The 27,690-nt window shown below is 42.7% G+C and overlaps 1 protein-coding gene across 1 annotated transcript in view; it reads left to right on the top strand.

Annotated features, from left to right (window-relative positions):
- Window positions 1-11,441, top strand: part of suclg1 (succinate-CoA ligase GDP/ADP-forming subunit alph) — an 85,560-nt gene extending 74,119 nt beyond the window's left edge. The window contains exon 9 of the mRNA XM_048539420.2: window positions 11,194-11,441. Within this exon, the coding sequence (XP_048395377.1) occupies window positions 11,194-11,220 (27 nt within the window). The 3' untranslated portion in view covers window positions 11,221-11,441. The remainder of the gene's footprint in view (window positions 1-11,193) is intronic.
- The last annotated feature ends 16,249 nt before the right edge of the window (window positions 11,442-27,690 follow it).

The raw sequence follows: 27,690 nt of genomic DNA, 5'->3' as shown, positions 1-27,690 counted from the left end.
CCCATTCCTAGGGGAGGCAAGGCCTAGTGGTATTATTGCTGGATTGCTAATTCAGAGATCCAGGTAATGTTCTGGGGATCCCGGTTTGAGTCTTGTAACAGAAGATGGTGGAATTTGAATTTCATAAATATCTGGAGTTAAGAGTTTAATGATAGCCATGAATCCACTGTCATTTGTTGGAAAAATCCATCTGTCTCACTAATGTTCTTTAGTCCTTCTTACTTCCTTTATGGAAGGAAACTACCATCCTTACCCGGTCTGGCCTACATGTGACTTCAGACCCACAGCGATGTGGTTGATTCTTAACTACCCTCTAGGCCATTAGGGACGGGCAGTAAATGCTGCCTGGCCAATGCCACCATTATCCTGTGAATGAATAATAAAAAACAGTTCAGTTTGTAAAAATGTATTTTTTACAGTGTGAATTTTAATGCTGCACGTTGGAATTGGAATGTCTGGTGTTTCTCTGTACTCCTGGAATATGTTAATTTAGCCAGAAAGGGACAGCTTTCTCAAAGATGTGTTTTGTTCTTGAATTGTTGTCCTTGTAATATTTTTCAGGTTTTAAGAGATAGGTTTGGCAGGTCTGGGAAATGGCATAGCGTTTATAGCATGAAATCAGGGCCCCAGTTCCATCATAGGGGCAAATTACAGTAGATGCTGGAATCTGTACTGGAAACAGAAGATGCTGGAGATCACAGTGGGTCAAGCAGTATTCATTATAGAGACAGCAAGCTAATGTTTTGAGTCTAGATGACTCTTTATCAGACCTCTGATGAACAAACCTGCTTTGCAACTGGAGTGAATCAGTAGCCTTTGTTGCTTTTTATTCATTAATGGGATGAGGGCATCGCTAGCCAGGCAGCATTTATTGTCCATCCCGAATTGCCCAGAGTGTAGTTAAGAGACAGCCACATTGCTGTGGGTTTGCAGTCACATTTAGGCCAGACCAGGTAAGGATGGCAGTGTCCTGCCCTAAAGGACGTTAGTGAACCAGACGGGTTTTTCCAACAATCGACAACATTAGATTCTTAATTCCGGATATTGTATTGAATTCAAATTCCACCATCTGCCATGACAACAAAATGTGAGGCTGGACGAACACAGCAGGCCAAGCAGCATCTCAGGAGCACAAAAGCTGACGTTTCGGGCCTAGACCCTTCATCAGAGAGGGTCTAGGCCCGAAACGTCAGCTTTTGTGCTCCTGAGATGCTGCTTGGCCTGCTGTGTTCGTCCAGCCTCACATTTTGTTGTCATGGATTCTCCAGCATCTGCAGTTCCCATTATCTCTCTCCACCATCTGCCATGGCTGGATTTGAACCCAGGTCCCCAGAACATTATCTGGGTCTCTGGATTAACAGCCCAGCGATAACACCACTAAGCTATTGCCTCCCCTAAATCTCCCCAACTCCCTTTTTTTAACAAATCAACTCATATACCCTCCTCCCTCCAGACAAACCTCAGGGGATCTCTCTCCCACTGTAATTCTCTTGTCCTCTCCACTTATCTTCTCCTCTATTCATCTTCGATCCGCCTCCCCCTCTCTCCCTATTTATTTCAGAACCCTGTTCCCCTTCCCCATTTCTGATGAAAGGTCTAGGCCCGAAATGTCAGCTTTCCTGCTCCTCTGATGCTGCTTGTCCTGCTGTGTTCATCCAGCTCCACGCATTGTTATCTCAGATTATCCAGCATCTGCAGTTCCAATGACCTCTAACTCAAATAATTATTTTAGAATTGGCATTTAGTTTTGAATTTCTTGATGGATTAGTGCTTTGTGATCCGTAACCATCCTGGCCAGAGTCCCTTGATGTCTTGGGATTAAACACTTAGGATAAGGCACTCAGGATAATGAAACCACATAAACTAATAACAGGTATTGTGAGATTCACTGGCTTAGTCAGACTGTACCTTCAATGCTCTGCAAAAAGCACTTGTGGACATTTTAACCCATTGTCTCGTATTTTTGCCTTCCTCAACAGTGAGTCTGTGGCTAGTTACACAAAAAATGTGAATTTAAGTCTTGCAACAGCCATTTGCGAATTTGTATTCCATTTAAAAGGAAAATACATTTTTAAAAAGCTGGTATTAGTGAAAGTGACTGTGGAACTATTAGATGGCCCAGTTGTTTAAAATGAGAACAAACATCCTTTATGAAAAAACAACAAATCAAAGAACTACCTGTGCTGGCAATCTGAAACAAGCTAAAACAAGAATTGCTGGAGAAAATCTGCAGGTCTGACAGCACCTCAGGAGAGAAAACAGAGTTAATCTTTCAAGTTCAGCCAAACATGAGCTCTGTTTCCCCTCTTCTCAGATGCTGCCGGGCCTGCTGAGTTTCTCCACGAATGACTTTAGCGGGCTGGAAAACTGCTGTTCTTGGGTCTGATCTCAGGACTGGTGGTTTGCTGTCTGTGTCTCTCTGAAGTGGATGACTTTTCCGCTGAACTTTATAAAGGCAGTTGGGATGGGCACTAAATGTTGGTCTCAAAGCAGGAGATGACTTTTTATTTCTGAAATCAAGGTGCTCCAAAATGTATTGGTGTATTTTGAAGGTAATTCCCTGTAGCCAGCCTTAACCGGTGTCAGCCCTGGTTCAGTTGGTAACAGTGTTCTCTTGGTTAGAGAACACTTGGCTACAGGGGAGATAATGGCCTAGTGGTATTATTGCTGCACTTTTAAGCCAGAGAACCAGATAATGTTCTAGCGACCTGGGTTCAAATCCCGCCGTGCCAACTGGTAGAATTTTAATTCAATGAATATCTGGAATTAAGAGTCTCATGACAACCATTGTCAATTGTTGGGGAAAAACCTATCTGGTTCATGAATGTCCTTTAGGGAAGGAAACTGCTCTCCTCACTTGGTCTGGTCTACATGTGACTCCACACCAACAGCAATGTGGTTGACTCTGAACTGCCCTCTGGACGATTGGGGATGAGCAACAAAATGCTACCTAGGCAGCAATGCCTACATCTTGTAAATTAATTTTTTAAAAAAAAGGTTTTGGGCTCCATTCCTACTCCAGGACCCAATCAAGGCCGACACTGCAGTGGAGTGTTGCACTATCAAAGGCTTTCAGATGAGTAGCTAAACCAAGGCTCTGTCTGCTTTCTCAAGTGAACATGAAATATACATTGTCAAAGAGTTATCCTTGGTGTCCTGATCAATATTTGCCTCTCAGTCAACATTACAGATACAGACTCTTTGGTTATGGTCCCATTGCTTTGGGTCATGCTGTGCACAAATTCGCTGTTCCATTTCCTGAACAATAACAGTGAGGCTTTCCTGCTCCTGAGATGCTGCTTGGCCTGCTGTGTTCATCCAGCTCCACACTTTTATAGAAATGCAGATCTTGTTTGTGATGACATACAGATCAATCCACCCCATAATCTGAAGGCCATAACAATGTATTTTTAGGAAATGCCTGGTGCAACTTGAGACTTAAGGGAATAAAGCAAAGAACTGCATATGCCGGAAATCTGAAACAAAAACAGCTTGCTGGAGAAACTCGGCAGGTCTGGCAGCATGAATGGAACAAAAGCAGAGTTACTGTTTTGAATCTAGTGACTGTTTATCTAAACTGGGGATTAAGAGGCTGTATTTGTTGGTGCTACTGCTTTAGTTTAGTGGGTTAAACAGTTTACTTTTTAATTACTTGTATAAAATTGTCATTAACTTAGAAAACACAACAACAGCTTTTTACCTCTAATCCTTTAAAAGGTAACAGTCAAAAATGTGGTCACACTTGCCTGCCGCGTACATTGTGTTGTACCAGAGCTTTGAATCTCTGTTTCATCTTTTGATTTATTTTCATTGGTTACATTTCTGCCTGTTTTTGTTGTTGCCATCTCGTCCTGAACTTCCACAAGTCCCAGTTGATTTTCGTTATCTCACTGAAATGGCTGCTTTTCTTTGCTAAAAGGCTGTTTCATTGCAGCCAGGCACCATGCTAAGTTCTCTCAGTGCCTGCAATTGTCCAGATGGGTCTTGGTTGATTGATAATTTCTTGATCTCGTAAGAAATTAAGGGCTACGGGGAGAGTGCGGTTAAGTGGAGTTGAAATGCCCATCAGCCATGATTAAATGGCGGAGTGGACTCGATGAGTTGAATGGCCTTACTTCCACTCCTATGTCTTATGGTCTTATTCAGTTACTGTAAAGAATAGTGATGGCAATGATACAACTGATTAATGCCTGTAAATGCCACCAGGTGGCAGCAAAACACCATTGATGTGAGTTTCCTTTCTTTGGCTGATTATTGGCAAAAGGCTAGGTCTGAAGACACAAATGTTAAAATAAGCGTGAGGGTTAGTAAATTGGCTGTGCAATTACTGTTTGTTGTGCCTACAAATGACTTGGAAATAATGATAGAGAGTGATAGGTTTTGAAGGTTCTGCACAGTTGCCTTTTACGAACCAGCCTTCTATTTCTTTGAATTTTTGTTCTCAACTCAATTTTTTTTATTCATTCATGGAACTAGGGTGTCGCTGGCTAGACCGGCATATTATTGCCTATCCCTAATTGCCCAGAGGGCAGTTAAGAATCAACCATGTGTAGGCCAGACCAGGTAATTGTGAACCTGATGGATTTTTCCCAACAACAGTTTAATCAAACTCTTAATGCCAGATTTGTACTTGAATTCCACCATCTGCCGTGGTGGGATTCAGGTCTCCAGAACATGACCTGAGTCTCTGAATTAACAGTCCAGCGATAATACTACTAGGCCATGACCTCCGATTTCATGCCTGGGTTCTGGTACTGCTGGACTGCCAGCTGGTCAGCCACTCCCGAGGGGTGGTTCTATCCCGCCCTGGGTCGGGAGGGTTGAGGGGAAGACTCGTTCCCTTCTCCCGGCACCTTATCATTGCTACAGAGTGGACTTTTCTTAAGTCAGCCAATCTGCTGGAAATGTGTTTGCGTTTCTGTAGTGCTGTTTAAGACCTCCAGAAGACACAGAGCGCGTTGTCATTTGTGAAGTAATTTTGAACGATCATCATTCCTGAGATGTCAGGAGAGGCAGCAGTTAGCTCATTTGGCTGGATGACAGGTTTACAATGTGAGTGAAACCAGTAGTACAGGTTCAGTTCCTGTTTCAGCTAACCCTCTGGCTAAACACACCACTAGTACTGTCTCTCTAATGAGAGAGCAGCCCAGTGAACCTCTGTGGCTATGATGACTTTATTTTAAACAGCTAGCTTCTTCAAACAGTTAGAGACACATGATCTGTTTGAATGGTATTTGTTTAAAGAGGGCTGTTAACTAAGACATGGAAGCTCTGTCCTCTTCATCTGAATGGTACCATTCGGTCTCTGACAGAACATCCGGTCACGTCGGTTTAATATTCCATGAGAAGGGGAGCCCCTCTTTGAGCTCAGCGCTTCCTCAGTATTGCTCTGGGGCCTCAGTGCCGGTTCTGTACTGGAGCCTCTGATGTGCATTTCTCTCCTTTTCATGAACCTGTGACACTCCAAATCAGACACTGCTGCCACTAGCTAAGGCTAATGCCTGCACATTTAAAGCTTCAACTCGTACCTTCATCTTCACTTGTATCGTGACTTCATCTATACTTCCCACTGCCTTGGGAAAGCAGCCGGCATAATTCAAGATAATGGGAACTGTAGATACTGGAGAATTCGAGATAACAAGGTGTAGAGCTGGGTGAATACAGCAGGCCAAGCAGCATCATAGGAGCCGGAAGGCTGACGTTTCGGGCCTAGACCCTTTCTGAAGACCACTGCTTCTCCAAGCCTTTCTGATGAAGGGCCTAGGCCTGAAACGTCAGCCTTCCGGTTCCTATGATGCTGCTTGGCCTGCTGTGTACATCCAGCTCTACACCTTGTTATCTTAGCGTAATTAAAGAACCCTCCCACCCCGGTTATACTCTCTTCCACTCTCCCATTAGCAGAAGGTGTAGGAGTTTCAATACACGTACAGTAGCTTTAAGAACAGCTTCTTTCCCTCTGTTATCAGACTTTTGAATGAACCTCTTTAATGTTAATGCTGATCTCTCTGTCTGCACCTTCTTGGCATTTGTAACGTATCCTGCACTCTGTTCTGTTACCCTGATGCATTTGTACAGTGCAATCTGCTTGTGAAGCATGTAAGACAATGCTTTTCAGTACACCTTGGTACACGCAACAGTAATAAATCAAGTCAAATACAAATCAAAATCATACCTGACAACACTGATCTGCCCCTGAGCCACATTGCCAGCATCAGTGTTGGTTTTCAGGATATTGTTTATTAAGCAGTAGGGTTCTCTGAACAGTGTGTGAGCAGCTTGTCAAAGTAGTGTTTTAAACACATAAGTATCACGGCTCGTTTCTGGCATTGATTACTTGGGCAGAACAGCCTCCCTTTTGTGCTGGAGGTTTCGCATAAATAATAAAACTTGCCGAGAAGGGAAAAATGAATGCAGAGTGGACCAAGACAAGTGAATTTTGTTTTATGTATTGAGAAAAGTCTGGTGTTGAGCTAAGGGCTAGAAAAGACGTCAGGAAAAATAAATCTGGTTTGCTTCTTTTTCCAAACATGTAACATGTGATAGTGTCATTTTTAAGTGTTCAGCAAAGAACATTTAAAAAAAATGCCTTACTGCTGCTCTCCTGCAGTTTATTTTTTCTTGTCTTACCTGAGACAATAATAGACAAACACAAATATAACACTGCAATAAAGTGAAGGACTGGAAAATATTTCAGTGGAGAAGAATATATTTACAACTGGTAGGCAGCAATAATTGTTTTACACATATACTAATTTATATTCTAAATTCAACAATTAAACTAAATGTGGAAGAACAGGTTAAAGGTGAAATAATTTGTTGGCATTTAATTGTTTTGATGAGTTTTTCTGATTATATTTATGTGTCATTCTTGGAAGCGAGTTGTATTTGGAAGGAGAGTTAATTATGAAGAGGGTTTTGACAATGCCTGACATATAATGTTTAAGAGTGATGGAACACGTTTGTCATGTTCTTGAGGACTTTCACCTGCCACACCCCAACGACTTGTTTTCCCCTTTGTGTGTCCAGTCATGGCTTTTCTCAGCAAGTTATTTGACTGTGGAATCTCACAATCACTGTCCCGCCCAACGTTCCCAACTGAACTGATCCCAGAAAGGATTCTTAAATTGGATAGTGAGGAGGGAAACTGGTTGAGTTCATTGTCTTTCCATAAGGTCTCTACTACTCCTCCTCCCTTCCCAAACAAAGAGAAAATTCAAGAGTGCCCTGGGCTGGTGGATTTCAAGACTAGGGGCATGTTTTAAAGGTGAGAGAGATTTTTAAAGCTATCAGGGGAAAATACTTTTACATAGAGAATGGTTCATATGTGGAATGAACTTCCTGAAGAAGTGATGGATGTGGGCACAGTTACAATGTTTAAAAGATATTTAGCTGCCTGGACTGGAGGGCTTATCCTATGAAGAGAGGTTGACTGAGCTCGGACTCTTTTCATTGGAGAAAAGGAGAAGGAGAGGGGACCTAATTGAGGTATACAAGATAATGAGAGGCATAGATAGAGTTGATAGCCAGAGACTATTTCCCAGGGCAGGAATGGTTAACACAAGGGGTCATAGTTTTAAGCTGGTTGGAGGAAAGTATAGAGGGGATGTCAGAGGCGGGTTCTTTACACGGAGAGTTGTGAGAGCATGGAATGCGTTGCCAGCAGCAGTTGTGGAAGCAAGGTCATTGGGGACATTTAAGAGACTGCTGGACATGTATATGGTCACAGAAATTTGAGGGTGCATACATGAGGATCGATGGTCGGCACAACATCGTGGGCTGAAGGGCCTGTTCTGTGCTGTACTGTTCTATGTTCTACATGAATAGGAAAGATTTGAACAGATATGGGCCCAGAGTAGGCTGTTGGAACTAGTTTGGGATTATGTTCAGCATGGACTGGTTGGACAGAAGGATCTGTTTCCATGCTGTGCAACTATATGACTCCATAACACATCAGGATTATCATATAGATTAGACTGAGGAAAACATTGCATGATGCTTCAAAACCGAAATGGAGACAGGTTCTGCTGGAAGTATGCATCACATTTAGTCAGCATGTAGAGGTAGGTGGATGGCTGGACAAACTCAGCAGGCCAGAGTCCAATGAACCTTCCTCAGAACTTAACATTAAGTCTGCTTTCTCTCGACAAATGCTGCCAGACCTGAGTTTCTGTAGCAATTTATGTTTTTGTTTCAGGTCTTCAGCAGCACGGTTATTTGGTTTACTCTAGATTGAATTAAGAGAGGTTGCCAAGGTGATGGAGGATTATTTGGAGTATGCAGGAGTATAAAGTTGAGGTTAAAATTGGATCATCCATGATTTTATTAAATGGCAGAGCAGGCTCAAAGGGCCAAATGGCCTATGCTTATTCCTTGTTTGTGTTTAAGGAAGTCAGGTTGAAGTCTTTTGGTGATCAATGGCAATTCTTGTTTCATGCTAGTTGCCTTGTCTAAAAGTCAAGTTTACAACAGGCAAGAGTACTTTCTCTTCTGTAAATTGTCTAAATTTAGTACCTAACTAAACATGTTCGTTAGCAATGCCATTTCTTTTCCAACATGCTATTTATACATACACCTTAAAAATAAAACACCTTGACTTAAACTTATATCCTGTGTTTCCTACAAAATTAGCAATATGATCAACGACTGTTTTCAAAGAATGGAATAAATATTGTGCCGCACACTGCATATAATCTTTTATTTATACTGCTTCTCCTAATCTTGTCTTATCTGCCTTTTGAATTTCTCTTCTCTGCATGTCTCTGGGTAACATGTTGTGTTAGCAGGCATTCAGCTGAAAGGCCCACTGTTGTGATACATCCAGCTGCTCAGTTGCATTACCAGTTTCTCAGCTGTCCTTAGGCAGTAATGCCCAGCACGCTCGCACGTTCCTATGGCAGGTCAGCCAACACTGATCATGCATCACACCAGCTGTGCCTAACCTGCTGAGCAGCATATATTCCTGGGATGTTTGATGTATTTCTTGGCACTCTGTCTCATCACTTTGATGAATTCCCCTTATTAGAGGCATGTGTGTGTGTGTTTTGTTTTAATGGCGATCTATCTATCATACCCTCATAGCTCTTTTCCCCCCTCCACCCCAAAAAAAACTCAAATACAATTTTTTGTGGAGATCGCTGCAATGTAAACTGGGACGGTTCTACCTTCCCGAAATTAGCAGCATTAATCCCAGGTGTGATCTATACTGTCAGTGGACCATCAGTCAAGCTGAGTCAGCCACAACAGCTTGAATTTAATGCAGAACTTTCGAACATAGCAAAATGACTCAAAGTGCTTCACGAGTGTAACACTGAATCAGCAGGCAGCCAGAGCACCCTGAAGGGGAGGGGAAAGCAAAATAGAAGGGTTTAGGGAGTAAGTTCTGCAGCTTGCGGCATAGGCTCACTAAGGCGTGGAGCATAGTGTGGGAACACAAGAGGCCAGAATCATAGAGTTAGTCTGCACATACAAGGAGTGTGATGCGGTATTCTGCTCGCAGTTCAGTGTTCATAGATCATAGAATCCCTAGAGTGTGGAAATAGGCTCTTCGGCACAACAAGTCCACACTGACCCTGAGAGCACCACCCAGACCCAACCCCTATAACCCACCTAACCTACACATCCCTGATCACGACGTGTAATTTACAATGTCCAATCCACCTAGCCTGCACATCTTTGAACTGTGGGAGGAAACTGGGGCACCTGGAGGAAACCCAAGGCCGAATTTGAACCCGGGTCTCTGGTGCTGTGAAGCAGCTGTGCTAACTACTGAGCCACCGTGCCACCCTGGCACTTCCAGGAAGTGTTCTTTGTGGAAAAGTTAGAATTGCTTATCTGTTGTTTGAATTATTCTGATGAAGAGAAATTGTTGTGATTGGAACGCAGTTGGCCAAGCAAATCTCCTAATGTGAGATCCCTGATTAGGGCTGTTAAACTGGGCAAGTCAGGGAGCTTTGGCTAACAGCTATTAACAGAGAGTTCCCTCATTTTAGAGATTGGCTGTGAGCGAGCTGTTCAGATTCCTTGTAAATCAAGGGTGACTTGGAGACAGGATACTGGCTTTCTTGGAGTTGTTTCAGAAATAATATGTGGGCCAGAGAAACCGTTATGAGAGAGACTGGGTGTCAAATTTAATGTTTTAAATGCAAATTCAGTAGGCTGAGAGGAAGCTCCTAGACTGTGGGCATCACTGGGTAGGCCAGTATTCCATCCCTAATTAAGAGCCAGCCACATTACTGTGGGTCTGAAGTTGCAGGTTGGCCGTATGGCAGATTTCGCCTGTTGACAGATTTCTTTCACTAAAGGATATGAAACAGGTTTTTAAAATGATAGACAGTGGTTTCATGGTTAACTTTTAGGCTAACTTTGTATTACACCCTTTTACTGACTTCAAATCCCACCCTAAATCACGGTGGGATTTGAACCAATGTTCCCTGTATATTAACTTGTGGCATGGACTATTAATTCAGTGACATTACCAATGTGCAATCATCTCCCCGTGATGAAAGGTGTTGTTAGGCTAAATCGGAAACATTTATTCTTGTTTTATTCACTACAACCAACAGCTTCAAAGACTCCTCCCATCCTGGTTATAATCTCTTCCACCCTATTCTGTCAGACAGAAGATAGAAATGTTTAAACACTCGTACTAACACGTTCAAAAACCGCTTCTTCCCCGCTATTATTAGACTTTGGAATGGACCTCTCAAACTTCAAATGTTGATCTTGCTTTTTGTGCACCTTCTTTGCAGCCACAACTTTGTATTCCTTGCTCCGTCTATCACCCTGTGATCTTTGTGTGGTATCCTCTGTGTGCAAAACAAAACTTTTCACAGTACTTGGGTACATGTGATAATGATAAATCAAATCAGATCAGGTGAATAAAATACAAAGATTGAAAACCACGGACTCATTTTCGGAGGTGTTTGGGGTAATGAGCAGGGAGAACCTTAACATCATTCTGCTGGAATAAAGTAGGGTTGAATGAGGAACCTTCTGTATCTGCATGATTGTCTGGTGGACAACCAGAAATCTTTCATGTTGCTGCTAAACTCATAGAAAGGAGGGGTATTACAGAACATGTTTGCCTAAATCAAAAACATTCCTGTTTGTAAAACCAAAAACATTTGGAGTTTGAAATTGTGTTTTTTTGCTGAATGAGATGTGCCACTTTGATTTATTTAACATCTTTTTCAGGAGTTTGAGAAGAGGAAGCTGCTGTAAATATCCCACAAAAGAAAAGTATTTTTAACGAGAGAAAGAAATGTCTTGCACAGTTCAGTGCCTCGATCATCCATCTCCGTGTTTCAATCATCTGGATAAAATTGACTGAATCTGTATTAAAACAGAGCAGAGCCATATACATATGTTTTTTGTCTATTTTGTTTGAATGTGTACTCTAGATGAAGCATCCACAAAGAAAATAAATAGTTTAAAAAAAAACAAACCGACTGTGTTTCTCTCTATTGTTGGAGCAGAACTTTTTCTTTCGTTGATAAAAGCTCAAATTTTTGGGGGCAGGAAACTAAATAATTTGTGTTTTTTTTTCCATGTGTCACCCCAACTCTCTACCTCAAATAAAAACAAAATGCTGTGGATGCTGGAGATCTGAATTAAGAAATAGCAAGTGCTGGAGAAACTCAGCAGGTAGGGCAGCATCTGTGGAGTGAGAAACAGTTAATGTTCTGAGCCCAGTGTGACTCTTCTTCAAAACTGGATGTTTCTAGAGAAGAGTCACATTAGACCCGAAACATTAACTCTGTCTCCCTTTCTCCACAGACACTATGAGGCTTGCTTGGTTTCTTGTGTGTTCTGCATTTTGTGTTTTACTTTAAATTTCACTGTGTCCCCCAAGTCCCTCCTCACCAGAATGGCATATGAATGATATGAATTGTTGGCACCCTATAGCTCCATGAACCAACTAAAGGTACTACGAAAAGGTTCCACAACCGTTTTGTTACCATCAAATCAAAGCTAGACCGTGCCGGCTAAGAAGGCTAGCTGTACTGAAGGATGAAAAGTCAGAGCAAAATCAGAAGCATCTGAGGAAAATGTGTGTGTCAGTTGTGGAGGCTCTGGCTGTAATCTTCTAGTCCTCCATATATACAGTAATGGTGCTGTAGGACCTCAGAACAGCAAATGTTGCAGCCCAGTTCAAACAGGCATGATGGGATAAGGCCAGCCCAACATTTTAAGCTTGTGGATGGTAAAGCTTTTGGATGGAAGATTATCCAGATCAAAATTATTTTGGCTTTAATAAATGTGCTTAATTTTTTTTAAAAATGCTGAGCAGATTTCTTAAGGGCAAATATGCTTAACTTGTGTTTTTTAAACGGGTTAACAGATCATTGCTGAAGGTAATGTGACTGATGTGCGTCAGTTCCAAAAGGTTTATAATAAAGTGCTCAGAAAGACTTGGCGACAAAACTGAATCCCATGGAATAAATAAAGACTATGGCAGCATGTACACTTCTGAAGAAGGAACACTGGACTCAACGTTAACTTCGCTTTCTCTCCACAGGCAGTACCAGACCTGCTGACTTGCTGCAGCTATTTCTGCCATCGTACACTAGGTTGGTTGAGTCACAGGCAACAGTTGTGAAGAATGGTATTGTTTTTTGCAATGTGAGAAGCAATGTAGTGAGATGTAAAAGAGTGAATGTCGGGATCTTTGCTTTTTATAAATCTTTGTCAATGACATTGAATGTGCAGGATACACAAATTGAAAGTGTTGTCGAATGTGAGGAGTTGGATATTTGGAGGTTAGAATGGATGTGCAAGTGGTGGAAAAACTTGAATGCAGAGAAATGTGGGAGAGATTCATTTTGGTAGGAAAAGAAGAATGGGGAGAGGTTATAATGTAAAAACAAGAATTCTGAAGGGGTGCAGGAACCTGAGGGTGCCTTTAGGTACATAAATCATTTGAGGCGGCAAGGCAGGATGAGAGCAAAGTTAATACAGCAGCCAGGACTTTATCAATTGGTATGAAGTGTACTGAAGGAAGCTCATGGTGAATGTCTTTTTGATTGCTTTCATCTAAAGAGGAGTATCCAGCTTTGAGTGCCACACTATAGAAAGGACGTAAAAGCATTGAATACAGAGAAAAAATTTCAGGCATGGTTTCAAGGATGAAGGATTTTAGTGACAAGGATAGAATGGAATATAATTGGGGGAGAAAATGTGAAGTTGACCACTTTTGTAAAAGCAATATGTTGTTTAAATGGAGAGAGAACTCTGCACAAATTGTCCTTAGACATGAATTATAAAGAACTTCAAGAACAGCAATTAGTTCAGAAGGCAAGTGGAATGTAGCATTTGATGCACAAAGAATCAAGCATAATAGCGGAGTCATTTTGTTACAGTTGGTGAGACTGCATCCAGAGCACCGTATACCTTAATTAAAGCAAATGATTATATTCGAAGCAGTTTGGAGCAGGCTAACTCAACCAATTCTTGGGATAAAGAGATGAGCCAATGAGGAGAGGTTGAGCAGGCTGTGTGCCTGCAATTGGAGTTGAGTGAAATGAGATGTGGTCTTATTGAACCATAGAAGATCCTGAAGGGATTGACAGAGTGGAGGCTGGCACAATGTGTCTCATTTAAACGGCACTCTAGGACCAAGAGGCATTAACTAAAAATTAGGAATCTCCCCATTATGACTAAAATGAGAAGTTTTGTTCTTTGACGGTTAGTAGCTTGTGGAACTTATTCCCAGTGATCAGTGCAGGCTGGGTTATTTAATATATTATTCCAGTGTTGTTTTTTTGGGTAAGGGAGGGAGTGAATGGGTAGGTATAGACAGATAGATAGAGTTGAGGCCAGAATCAGATCATCCGATTAGTTATCAAATGGCAGAGCAGGGCCTGAATTTACTCCGAATTCCTGTGTTCATGTTACCTGGGGCTGCTTTCCTAAGAAAAGGAAAGGCTGTGATGAAAATTTGATGGAGGTGTTCAAAACCATGCGGGGTCTCACCAGGGTATAAGTGAAAAGCTTCCCATTGAGAGAGATGTCAGAGGTAGTTTCTTTACTCAGAGAGTAGTAAGGGAATGGAATGCTTTGCCTGCAACGGTAGTAGATTCGCCAACTTTAGGTACATTTAAGTCGTCATTGGACAAGCATATGGACGTACATGGAATAGTGTAGGTTAGATGGGCTGGAGATCGGTATGATAGGTCGGCACAACATCGAGGGCCGAAGGGCCTGTATTGCGCTGTAATGTTCTATGTTCTAAATATCAAGAACCTGATACGATGGAGGTTGGTAATAATAATTATTTAGAAACTTGGGTCCTAAAATGGAAAAACAATGGATAGCTTTATATTTGACCTCTATTTCTATGTTGTATGCATCAGGAAGAGGGAAGGCATAGTTTTAGTTTCATTTTTTGAGTTTTTGTGGGTAGTGACGGGGTATCTAGAAATTTGTTCACGTTTTTAAATGAGACCTTTTAATTCATTGAGGTGAGCAATTCAGTTTATTGGTGGATAGGGGGATGTGGAGCAGTGTAATGGGGGATGTTGTTGCTGAATGATAGGAACTGGTGTCAGAGAGGACAGAATGACCCAGAAGGTCGTACAAAGGGTGCAGGTTCAATCAGACTGAAAATGTGCTGTTTGTTTAGCATTCTCTGAGTCATGTGTTTGCTCTAAAAGAGCTTAGTATCAGGATGAAGAAAGCTCCAGAAACAGCCATGCAGGGAATTTTAAAGTGGAGACAGGTGCCCCGTCCCTGAGGTTTAAGTATCTCAGTTTTTTTTGTTTTATTTGGGATTCTCCTATCTATTGATAAATCTGTCTCAAGCAAATTCAATGACGCAGCCTCCACTACTTTCTGAGGGGGTAAATTTTCAAAAGGAGACCTCTAGGTATGGTTCCCCCACAAGAGGCATCATTCCTTCACTACCCCCTGTCCCCCATGAATATCCTGATGTTGCATAGACTTTGGGGAGTCATGAGGTGTGCTGGTAACCCCAGAATACCCAGTCTCTGACCTCCTCTTGTAGCCACAGTATTTGTATCAGTGGGGCAGTTCACTTTCTGGGCATGGATGGACAATAAATGGGAATCTTGGAAAACAAGACCGCTGAATCCAGAATCCCATGAACTCCCAATAGAGGATGGTGGACTTTAGACCTACTGTCAGAATTTCTCTACTTTTAGGCCTTTTATGCTAAGGAAAAAAACCTGCATCATGTCACAGCCAGCAATGATTTTCCATCCTTAATTGCCCTCAGGGCAACCTAGAGTCAACCAGATTGCTGGGGATCTGGGGTCATATTTAGGTCAGACCAGGTAAGGATGGTAAATTTATTTATTTAAAGGTATTTGTGACTTTTACAGCAATTGACATAGTCATCATTAAGCTATGTTTCTACTCCAGGTTTCCTTTTAAAATTGAATTCAGATTTCATAAGTGCCCCTTTGGGATTTGAACCCCTGTCCCCTAGAACATTAGCCAGGGATTTACAGATTACTAGTCTAGTGATATCACCATCTTTCCCCATGATTAGTCTCATAATCATGGGCTTTAATGCTGTTTCAGCTGAGATTTGCCGTGAAAGGAGTTGTGACCTTTCTTAGCTAACTGGCTTGACTCCTCGTATCCTTAGCCATTGGAGAGCTCACTGATTTAAGTCTGAAGCTTCACATGTTGATTAAAGATGGGGGAGGCTCTTGCTGTAGCGGAGAGGTACAAATTTCACAGCTTGCCTTCTGGTCTGCTGCCAGCCTCTTGCAAGCTTTTTGGCAGTGCCAAGAGGAAACAGGTTGTGTGTGTGTGTTGATATTTCTTGGGTCTTGATGTTTCAGGCTACGTGCTTCCTTCGTTGCCTGTTTCAGTAATTAAGCAAGGTGAAAGTCATCCATCTTGCAGACTGTATGTATCTATCTCAAACGTTCAACTCTTCCTAATTTAGGAAGGTTTGTTAACCCAGATTGATTTCCTATTCCCAGTGTAAGCCTAAATAATTATCTCTTGTAATAGTAACAATTCACATAGGTTTTATGGTAGAGTCATAAATGCACCCTTTAAACAATTAATAACCAAATTTTTGTCATGACCATGGGTCGGAACCATAAAGTACTGTGTGCATTTTTAATGTGTAATTTCAAAATGTCTTTTTAAGTGAAAGAATGATTTATTTATTGCCATGTGTAATTTACAGTAAAATACAATAAAAACAGTGAAAAGATTGCATTTGTTGTCATAATCCAGTGCCATTTTGAAGCTTTAAGAATAAAAGGAAATGAAGATATAGCTTAAAGAGGAGTCAATCTACGTTCGAGTTCTGAGATGGCTTGGAAACACCACCACCTCACCAGTTCCAACATTCTCCGATCCTCAGCCACCATTTTTCACCTCTGGGCTCACCTCGCTGACATCGCCTTGGGTCTTGTTCTCATTCCACCATGCTGGGCTCACTCTCCAACTCCGTCCCTTTGTGCTGGGCTCTTTCTCCTCTCTCCCCTCGCGCTGGTCTCTCTCTCTCTCTTTCTCTCTCCACGCGCCCCCCCCTTCCCTGGCCCCATAGTTGCCCTTACTTAAACTGGAAAGATCAAGGGGCCCGTACTCCATTAGACTGTAAGTGTCTCAGAGGGTTGCAGACTGGGTGGAGTGAAACTTTGGGGTACTTTTGGCAATGAAGGGGAGAATTTTAAAATCAAGGCACTGCCTAACCTGGAGCCAGTGAGTGTCCAGAGCATGGGGGTAATGGGTGAATAGGACTTGAATGTTTATATACTAAGAAGCAGGATTTGTAGGTAGATTTTTGATCAGTAAGGGAATTTACGGTTATGAGGAAAGCACAGGTATATCAGATCAGACATGATCTGATTGAATAGTGGATGGGCCAAATGGCCTACTCCTAAAACTTAGAACAGTACATCACAGGAACAGGCCCTTCTGCCCACTACGTCTGTGCTGACCATGATGCAATTCTAAATTAATCCCCTCTGCCAGCACTTAGTCCTTTTTTCCTCCTTTCTCTGCCTGGTCATTATGTCTGTCTAAACGCCTCTTAAACATTGCTATCATATCTGCTTCTACCACCTCCCTTGGCAGCATGTTCCAGGCACCTACACCTTCTGTCTAAAAACTTGCCTTGCACATCGTGTTTAAGCATTCATCCCTTACCTACTTTAAACTATGTGTTCTAGTATGTGACATTCCCACCCTGGGAAAAGGCTCCAATAATCCACCCTAACCATGACTCTCATAATTTTGTACATTCTATCTTGTCACCACTCAGCCTCTGACACTCTAACGAAAATAATCCAAGTTTTATAGCCAGTACACTCCAATCCAGGCAACGCCCTGGTAAATATTTTTGCACCTTCTCCAAAGCCTCCACATCCTTTCTACAGTGCGATGACCAGAACTGCACACAATACTCCAAATGTGGCTTATACAGTTACAGCATAATTCGCCAGCTCTTATACTCAATGCTCCACTGATGAAAGCAAACCTGCTGTATTCCATTTCTGAAGAAGGGTCTCGACCCAAAACATCAGCTTTCCTGCTCCTCTGATGCTGCTTGGCCTGCTGTGTTCATCCAGCTCACACTGTGCTATCTCAGATTCTCCAGCATCGGCAGTTCCTACTATCTCTGTAACAATTTTAACCCACTGAGAAAACTCTTTTAAGGATGCCCACTTTAAAGAAGTTTAAGCATTTCTGAAGAAAGGTCTTGACTCGAAACATCGACTTTCCTGCTCCCCTGATGCTGCTTGGCCTGCTGTGTTCATCCAGCTTCACACCGTACAATCTGCTGTACACTTTCTTTATCTCCTTGTCCTGTTTCTATTTCTTATGGTATTATGGAGCTATTAGATGGACTAGATGCACAGAAGATGTTTTCCCTGGTTTGGGGAGCATAGAACCAGGTGCCACAGTCTCAGGGCACAGAATACAGGTTGCTCTCCTATAACAGGATAGCTGCGTTCTTGTGTGACCTCGTACTATAGAAAATCATTTTATAAGGAAATCATTATAGAAAATCGCTATACCTCAATGGCAGAAATCTTGCATTATCCTAACAGTGTTCACTATTCATCAATTGCGTTACAGCCAATTTGCATTAACGAAACTCGCATTATAGCAGAAATGCCTGTAGACTAATTACAGTTGACATCAGGAAACATGTCCTCACTCAAAGGACAGTGAACTTGTGGAATTCTCCATGACAGAAATCTGTGGAGGACACATCACTGGACATATTCAAGAAAGCGATAGTTTTATAGATTTTAAAGGCATCGAGGAGTATAAAGAGAAAGCAGGAATATGGCATTGAGATAGAGGATCAGCCGTGATCACATTGAATGATGGACCAGGCTTGAAGGGCCAGATGGCCGCCTTCTGCTTTTCGCTTCCATGTAATCAGAATTGTGCAAGTGTAAAACCAGGTCACTCAGTTAAATCAGGGCAGGGAGGCAGGAATGACCTCCTCCTGTCCTGTATATTTCAGTCTATTTGTAAACTGCTCATATTGTCGATGCATTGTGAGTATTCCCTTTAGCACTTCGCTCAGGAGACAACTGCTAACTTTGTTCCAATTGGCCACAGTTGCCACGCACTCTTGCAAATTGTCAGTACTGACACCTGTGCATGAATTCTGCATTGTTATTGGCTGCTTGGCTGTGAAAATGATTTATTGAACTGTGAAATTACAATGTGTGAGGAATATTAAAGAGTCACTTTGATTGGAACTTCACATGAACTCAAGGTTACTGTATATTTGTTTAGTATGAATTGAATGTGTCATCTGTTGCCTCATTATCTCCATTGAACAGAAATCTCTTCGGAGAAAGCATAAATGTGTGACTTTATCAATAACCCTGTACATTTTGAAGTGATATAATTCCCTTGGATTATTCCCAGCTGTCATAAAACTTCAAAGATGTGTAACAGGATAAACAATGATACGGGAATTTTTTCCCTTCATTTGGTATGTCAATATCAAAAAGATGGAAAAAGGAAGAGTGGGGTTGAACAGCGATCAGAAAGAAATAGGGAAACAATCAGTGCTAATACAGAAAAATAGGCCTCACTTCTCACGAGCAAAAATCTTGAATCGATATCTGTCACTTGGTTGGAAAGTGCGACTTTGATCTTGATATTGAGAAGGGCGGCACTTGGCAGCTCATCTGATTTTCCCAAATTTCCTGCCATAGCCATCTCTTTCAGAGCCTGGGAAGGTTCTGCCCAGAGTTTCAGCTCTGTGATCTTTTATCAGGACTGTTCTGGTATCGTGCTGTCGGAAAGCAGCGGATGATTTTGCACACTGCAAGCCCTGACAATCGGCAATGTAACAAATGACCAGATTATCTATTTTAAATGTTAATTGAGCAGGACACTGGGGAGAATTCTCTCTCTGTTTAATAACATGGGACATGTATATTAACATGGGATCTCTTATGCCCCCTTGATGGGCAGATACTTCACCCAAAAGCCGATGCTTTTCATAAGACCATGAGACGTGGGATCAGAAGTAGGCTATTCGGCCCATCGATTCTGCTGTACCATTCAATGAGATCATGGCTGATTTGATAATCTGATAAACTGCTCTACCCAGGACAGTATGAAACAACAGAGAGTTGTGAACATAGCCCAGAACATCATGCAAACCAACTTTCCATCCATTGACTCCATCTTCACTTCTCACTGCTTTGAAAGGCAGCCAACTGAATGAAAGACCCCTGCCACACGGTTATAGTCTCTTCCATTGGGACACCTTCTTCCCCACTGTCACTAGACTTCTGAATGTAGCTCTCAAATTTTAAATATAATGTTGATTTTACTCTTTGTGCATCTTCTCTGTAGTTGTAACATTATACTCCTCACTCTGTTCTATCACTCTGTATACTTTGTAGGGTCTGAGCTGCCTGTACTGCATGCAAAACAAAACTTTTCACTGTATCTAGGCACATGATAATAATAAATCAACTCAAATTATCCCCAACTCTACTTTCCTTCCTTACCACCATAAACCCTTTATTCCCTCACTGCCTAAAAAGTTAATTATCTTAACTTTGAATACAGTTAATTGGACAGCCTTGACAGCCCTCTGTGGAAAACAATTTCACAGATTCACTACCCTCTGAAAGTAAAGATTCTCCTTATCTCCGTCTTAAATGTCTTAAAATCCTTCTTCGGAAATTATATCTTCCACTCTTAAAGTTTTCCACAAGGCGAATGAACTTCTCTACATCTAGCCTATCAAGGCCCCTAAAAATCTTATGTTTCATTTTAATGACTGAGATGAGCAAAGTGGCAATGCATTTTCGGTAATTTGAGGTTGGTTGGCTCGACGAGCTGGTTTGCCGTTCTGCAGACATTTCGTTACCATGCTTGGTAACATCCTCAGTGCAGCCCCTGATGAAGCGTCGGTGTTGTCCCTTCATTGTGGAGAACCACAACTTCAACTGGGACAACCCCAAGACCCTGGGACAGGCTAGGCAGAGACAAGCACTCCATGAAGCATGCTATTAATAAGCACATTGAACTCGACCCCATATACATTCCACCACGGAGGAAACCTGGAAGTGATGGAACTTATCTCAATGGACCACAGAGTTTAAAAATCAGGCGAGAAAACACACCAATGCTTCATCAGAGGCTGCACTGAGGGTGTTACCAAACACGGTAACAAAACGTCTGCAGAACAATAAACCAGATCAACGAGCCAACCAAACTCAACACCTGCAACCTGAGCTACAGATCTACTCCAAAACCTTAGACGTTTTCATTAAGCTTGTGGATGACATTAAAATAGGTGGAAAGACAAATGGGGAGGATGGCATGAAGAGCCATCAAAAGGATACAGAAAGGTTAATTGAGGGAGCAAAATCTTGCCAGATGGAATATAAGATGAGAAAATATGAGGTTGTGCACAATGGTGGGAAGCATAGAAGAACTGAATATTACTTAAATGGAGAAAAACTACAAAAAGTTGCAGTACAGAGAGGTTTAGGTATGCTTGTATATAAATCACAAAAAGCTAGCATCCAGGTTCAATGAGTAACAGGGAAGTCAAATGGAATTCCAAGATAATAAAATGTGAGGCTGGATGAACACAGCAGGCCAAGCAGCATCTCAGGAGCACAAAAGCTGACGTTTTGGGCCTAGACCCTTCATCAGAGAGGGGGATGGGGAGAGGGAACTGGAATAAATAGGGAGAGAGGGGGAGGCGGACCGAAGATGGAGAGTAAAGAAGATAGGTGGAGAGAGTATAGGTGGGGAGGTAGGGAGGGGATAGGTCAGTCCAGGGAAGACGGACACGTCAAGGAGGTGAGATGAGGTTAGTAGGTAGATGGGGGTGCGGCTTGGGGTGGGAGGAAGGGATGGCTGAGAGGAAGAACCGGTTAGGGAGGGAGAGACAAGTTGGACTGGTTTTGGGATGCAGTGGGTGGAGGGGAAGAGCTGGGCTGGTTGTGTGGTGCAGTGGGGGGAGGGGACGAACTGAGCTGGTTTAGGGATGCAGTAGGGGAAGGGGAGATTTTGAAACTGGTGAAGTCCACATTGATACCATTAGGCTGCAGGGTTCCCAGGCGGAATATGAGTTGCTGTTCCTGCAACCTTCGGGTGGCATCATTGTGGCAGTGCAGGAGGCCCATGATGGACATGTCATCCAGAGAATGGGAGGGGGAGTGGAAATGGTTTGCGACTGGGAGGTGCAGTTGTTTGCTGCGAGCTGAGCGGAGGTGTTCTGCAAAGCGGTCTCCAAGCCTCCGCTTGGTTTCCCCTGTACATTTTGAAGTGATATAATTCCCTTGGATTATTCCCAGCTGTCATAAAACTTCAAAGATGTGTAACAGGATAAACAATGATACGGGAATTCTTTCCCTTCATTTGGTATGTCAATATCAAAAAGATGGAAAAAGGAAGAGTGGGGTTGAACAGCGATCAGAAAGAGATAGGGAAACAATCAGTGCTAATACAGAAAAACAGGCCTCACTTCTCACGAGCAAAAGTCTTGAATCGATATCTGTCACTTGGTTGGAAAGTGCGACTTTGATCTTGATATTGAGAAGGGCGGCACTTGGCAGCTCATCTGATTTTCCCAAATTTCCTGCCATAGCCATCTCTTTCAGAGCCTGGGAAGGTTCTGCCCAGAGTTTCAGCTCTGTGATCTTTTATCGGGACTGTTCTGGTATCGTGCTGTCGGAAAGCAGCGGATGATTTTGCACACTGCAAGCCCTGACAATCGGCAATGTAACAAATGACCAGATTATCTATTTTAAACGTTAATTGAGCAGGACACTGGGGAGAATTCTCTCTCTGTTTAATAACATGGGACATGTATATTAACATGGGATCTCTTATGCCCCCTTGATGGGCAGATACTTCACCCAAAAGCCGATGCTTTTAATAAGACCATAAGACGTGGGATCAGAAGTAGGCTATTCGGCCCATCGATTCTGCTGTACCATTCAATGAGATCATGGCTGATTTGATAATCTGATAAACTGCTCTACCCAGGACAGTATGAAACAACAGAGAGTTGTGAACATAGCCCAGAACATCATGCAAACCAACTTTCCATCCATTGACTCCATCTTCACTTCTCACTGCTTTGAAAGGCAGCCAACTGAATCAAAGACCCCTGCCACACGGTTATAGTCTCTTCCATTGGGACACCTTCTTCCCCACTGTCACTAGACGTCTGAATGTAGCTCTCAAATTTTAAATATAATGTTGATTTTACTCTTTGTGCATCTTCTCTGTAGTTGTAACATTATACTCCTCACTCTGTTCTATCACTCTGTATACTTTGTAGGGTCTGAGCTGCCTGTACTGCATGCAAAACAAAACTTTTCACTGTATCTAGGCACATGATAATAATAAATCAACTCAAATTATCCCCAACTCTACTTTCCTTCCTTACCACCATAAACCCTTTATTCCCTCACTGCCTAAAAAGTTAATTATCTTAACTTTGAATACAGTTAATTGGACAGCCTTGACAGCCCTCTGTGGAAAACAATTTCACAGATTCACTACCCTCTGAAAGTAAAGATTCTCCTTATCTCCGTCTTAAATGTCTTAAAATCCTTCTTCGGAAATTATATCTTCCACTCTTAAAGTTTTCCACAAGGCGAATGAACTTCTCTACATCTAGCCTATCAAGGCCCCTAAAAATCTTATGTTTCATTTTAATGACTTAGATGAGCAAAGTGGCAATGCATTTTCGGTAATTTGAGGTTGGTTGGCTCGACGAGCTGGTTTGTCGTTCTGCAGACATTTCGTTACCATGCTTGGTAACATCCTCAGTGCAGCCCCTGATGAAGCGTCGGTGTTGTCCCTTCATTGTGGAGAACCACAACTTCAACTGGGACAACCCCAAGACCCTGGGACAGGCTAGGCAGAGACAAGCACTCCATGAAGCATGCTATTAATAAGCACATTGAACTCAACCCCATATACATTCCACCACGGAGGAAACCTGGAAGTGAGGGAACTTATCTCAATGGACCACAGAGTTTAAAAATCAGGCGAGAAAACACACCAATGCTTCATCAGAGGCTGCACTGAGGGTGTTACCAAACACGGTAACAAAACGTCTGCGGAACAATAAACCAGATCAACGAGCCAACCAAACTCAACACCTGCAACCTGAGCTACAGATCTACTCCAAAACCTTAGACGTTTTCATTAAGCTTGTGGATGACATTAAAATAGGTGGAAAGACAAATGGGGAGGATGGCATGAAGAGCCATCAAAAGGATACAGAAAGGTTAATTGAGGGAGCAAAATCTTGCCAGATGGAATATAAGATGAGAAAATATGAGGTTGTGCACAATGGTGGGAAGCATAGAAGAACTGAATATTACTTAAATGGAGAAAAACTACAAAAAGTTGCAGTACAGAGAGGTTTAGGTATGAACATAGAACATAGAACATAGAACAGTACAGCACAGAACAGGCCCTTCAGCCCACAATGTTGTGCCGACCATTGATCCTCATGGATGCACCCTCAAATTTCTGTGACCATATGCATGTCCAGCAGTCTCTTAAATGACCCCAATGACCTTGCTTCCACAACTGCTGCTGGCAACGCATTCCATGCTCTCACAACTCTCTGCGTAAAGAACCTGCCTCTGACATCCCCTCTATACTTTCCACCAACCAGCTTAAAACTATGACACCTCGTGCTAGCCATTTCTGCCCTGGGAAATAGTCTCTGGCTATCGACTCTATCTATGCCTCTCATTATCTTGTATACCTCAATTAGGTCCCCTCTCCTCCTCCTTTTCTCCAATGAAAAGAGACCGAGCTCAGTCAACCTCTCTTCATAAGATAAGCCCTCCAGTCCAGGCAGCATCCTGGTAAACCTCCTCTGAACCCTCTCCAAAGCATCCACATCTTTCCTATAATAGGGCGCCCAGAACTGGACGCAGTATTCCAAGTGCGGTCTAACCAAAGTTTTATAGAGCTGCAACAAGATCTCACGACTCTTAAACTCAATCCCCCTGTTAATGAAAGCCAAAACACCATATGCTTTCTTAACAACCCTGTCCACTTGGGTGGCCATTTTAAGGGATCTATGTATCTGCACACCAAGATCCCTCTGTTCCTCCAAACTGCCAAGAATCCTATCCTTAATCCTGTACTCAGCTTTCAAATTCGACCTTCCAAAATGCATCACCTCGCATTTATCCAGGTTGAACTCCATCTGCCACCTCTCAGCCCATCTCTGCATCCTGTCAATGTCCCGCTGCAGCCTACAACAGCCCTCTACACTGTCAACGACACCTCCGACCTTTGTGTCGTCTGCAAACTTGCTGACCCATCCTTCAATTCCCTCGTCCAAGTCATTAATAAAAATTACAAACAGTAGAGGCCCAAGGACAGAGCCCTGTGGAACCCCACTCACCACTGACTTCCAGGCAGAATATTTTCCTTCTACTACCACTCGCTGTCTTCTGTTGGCCAGCCAATTCTGTATCCAAGCAGCTAAGTTCCCCTGTATCCCATTCCTCCTGACCTTCTGAATGAGCCTTCCATGGGGAACCTTATCAAATGCCTTACTGAAGTCCATATACACCACATCCACAGCTTGACCCTCATCAACCTTACTAGTCACATCCTCAAAAAACTCGATAAGGTTTGTAAGGCATGACCTACCCCTCACAAAGCCGTGTTGACTGTATTTGATCAAGCCATGCTCTTCCAGATGGTCATAAATCTTATCCCTCAGAATCCTTTCTAACACCTTGCAGACGACAGACGTGAGACTTACCGGTCTATAATTGCCGGGGATTTCCCTATTTCCTTTCTTGAAGAGAGGAATTACATTTGCCTCTCTCCAGTCCTCAGGTACGACTCCAGTGGAGAGCGAGGATGCAAAGATCTTCGCAAGTGGCGAAGCAATTGCATTTCTCGCTTCCCAAAGCAGCCGAGGACAAATCTATGCTTGTATATAAATCACAAAAAGCTAGCATCCAGGTTCAATGAGTAACAGGGAAGTCAAATGGAATTCCAAGATAATAAAATGTGAGGCTGGATGAACACAGCAGGCCAAGCAGCATCTCAGGAGCACAAAAGCTGACGTTTCGGGCCTAGACCCTTCATCAGAGAGGGGGATGGGGAGAGGGAACTGGAATAAATAGGGAGAGAGGGGGAGGCGGACCGAAGATGGAGAGTAAAGAAGATAGGTGGAGAGAGTATAGGTGGGGAGGTAGGGAGGGGATAGGTCAGTCCAGGGAAGACGGACACGTCAAGGAGGTGAGATGAGGTTAGTAGGTAGATGGGGGTGCGGCTTGGGGTGGGAGGAAGGGATGGCTGAGAGGAAGAACCGGTTAGGGAGGGAGAGACAAGTTGGACTGGTTTTGGGATGCAGTGGGTGGAGGGGAAGAGCTGGGCTGGTTGTGTGGTGCAGTGGGGGGAGGGGACGAACTGGGCTGGTTTAGGGATGCAGTAGGGGAAGGGGAGATTTTGAAACTGGTGAAGTCCACATTGATACCATTAGGCTGCAGGGTTCCCAGGCGGAATATGAGTTGCTGTTCCTGCAACCTTCGGGTGGCATCATTGTGGCAGTGCAGGAGGCCCATGATGGACATGTCATCCAGAGAATGGGAGGGGGAGTGGAAATGGTTTGCGACTGGGAGGTGCAGTTGTTTGCTGCGAGCTGAGCGGAGGTGTTCTGCAAAGCGGTCTCCAAGCCTCCGCTTGGTTTCCCCTGTACATTTTGAAGTGATATAATTCCCTTGGATTATTCCCAGCTGTCATAAAACTTCAAAGATGTGTAACAGGATAAACAATGATACGGGAATTCTTTCCCTTCATTTGGTATGTCAATATCAAAAAGATGGAAAAAGGAAGAGTGGGGTTGAACAGCGATCAGAAAGAGATAGGGAAACAATCAGTGCTAATACAGAAAAACAGGCCTCACTTCTCACGAGCAAAAGTCTTGAATCGATATCTGTCACTTGGTTGGAAAGTGCGACTTTGATCTTGATATTGAGAAGGGCGGCACTTGGCAGCTCATCTGATTTTCCCAAATTTCCTGCCATAGCCATCTCTTTCAGAGCCTGGGAAGGTTCTGCCCAGAGTTTCAGCTCTGTGATCTTTTATCGGGACTGTTCTGGTATCGTGCTGTCGGAAAGCAGCGGATGATTTTGCACACTGCAAGCCCTGACAATCGGCAATGTAACAAATGACCAGATTATCTATTTTAAACGTTAATTGAGCAGGACACTGGGGAGAATTCTCTCTCTGTTTAATAACATGGGACATGTATATTAACATGGGATCTCTTATGCCCCCTTGATGGGCAGATACTTCACCCAAAAGCCGATGCTTTTAATAAGACCATAAGACGTGGGATCAGAAGTAGGCTATTCGGCCCATCGATTCTGCTGTACCATTCAATGAGATCATGGCTGATTTGATAATCTGATAAACTGCTCTACCCAGGACAGTATGAAACAACAGAGAGTTGTGAACATAGCCCAGAACATCATGCAAACCAACTTTCCATCCATTGACTCCATCTTCACTTCTCACTGCTTTGAAAGGCAGCCAACTGAATCAAAGACCCCTGCCACACGGTTATAGTCTCTTCCATTGGGACACCTTCTTCCCCACTGTCACTAGACGTCTGAATGTAGCTCTCAAATTTTAAATATAATGTTGATTTTACTCTTTGTGCATCTTCTCTGTAGTTGTAACATTATACTCCTCACTCTGTTCTATCACTCTGTATACTTTGTAGGGTCTGAGCTGCCTGTACTGCATGCAAAACAAAACTTTTCACTGTATCTAGGCACATGATAATAATAAATCAACTCAAATTATCCCCAACTCTACTTTCCTTCCTTACCACCATAAACCCTTTATTCCCTCACTGCCTAAAAAGTTAATTATCTTAACTTTGAATACAGTTAATTGGACAGCCTTGACAGCCCTCTGTGGAAAACAATTTCACAGATTCACTACCCTCTGAAAGTAAAGATTCTCCTTATCTCCGTCTTAAATGTCTTAAAATCCTTCTTCGGAAATTATATCTTCCACTCTTAAAGTTTTCCACAAGGCGAATGAACTTCTCTACATCTAGCCTATCAAGGCCCCTAAAAATCTTATGTTTCATTTTAATGACTTAGATGAGCAAAGTGGCAATGCATTTTCGGTAATTTGAGGTTGGTTGGCTCGACGAGCTGGTTTGTCGTTCTGCAGACATTTCGTTACCATGCTTGG

Source organism: Stegostoma tigrinum, chromosome 1 (genome assembly GCF_030684315.1).
Source record: "Stegostoma tigrinum isolate sSteTig4 chromosome 1, sSteTig4.hap1, whole genome shotgun sequence".
NCBI lineage: Eukaryota > Metazoa > Chordata > Chondrichthyes > Orectolobiformes > Stegostomatidae > Stegostoma > Stegostoma tigrinum.
The sequence above is the reverse complement of the archived record's forward strand: the minus strand, read 5'-3'. Positions and strand labels throughout refer to the sequence as shown.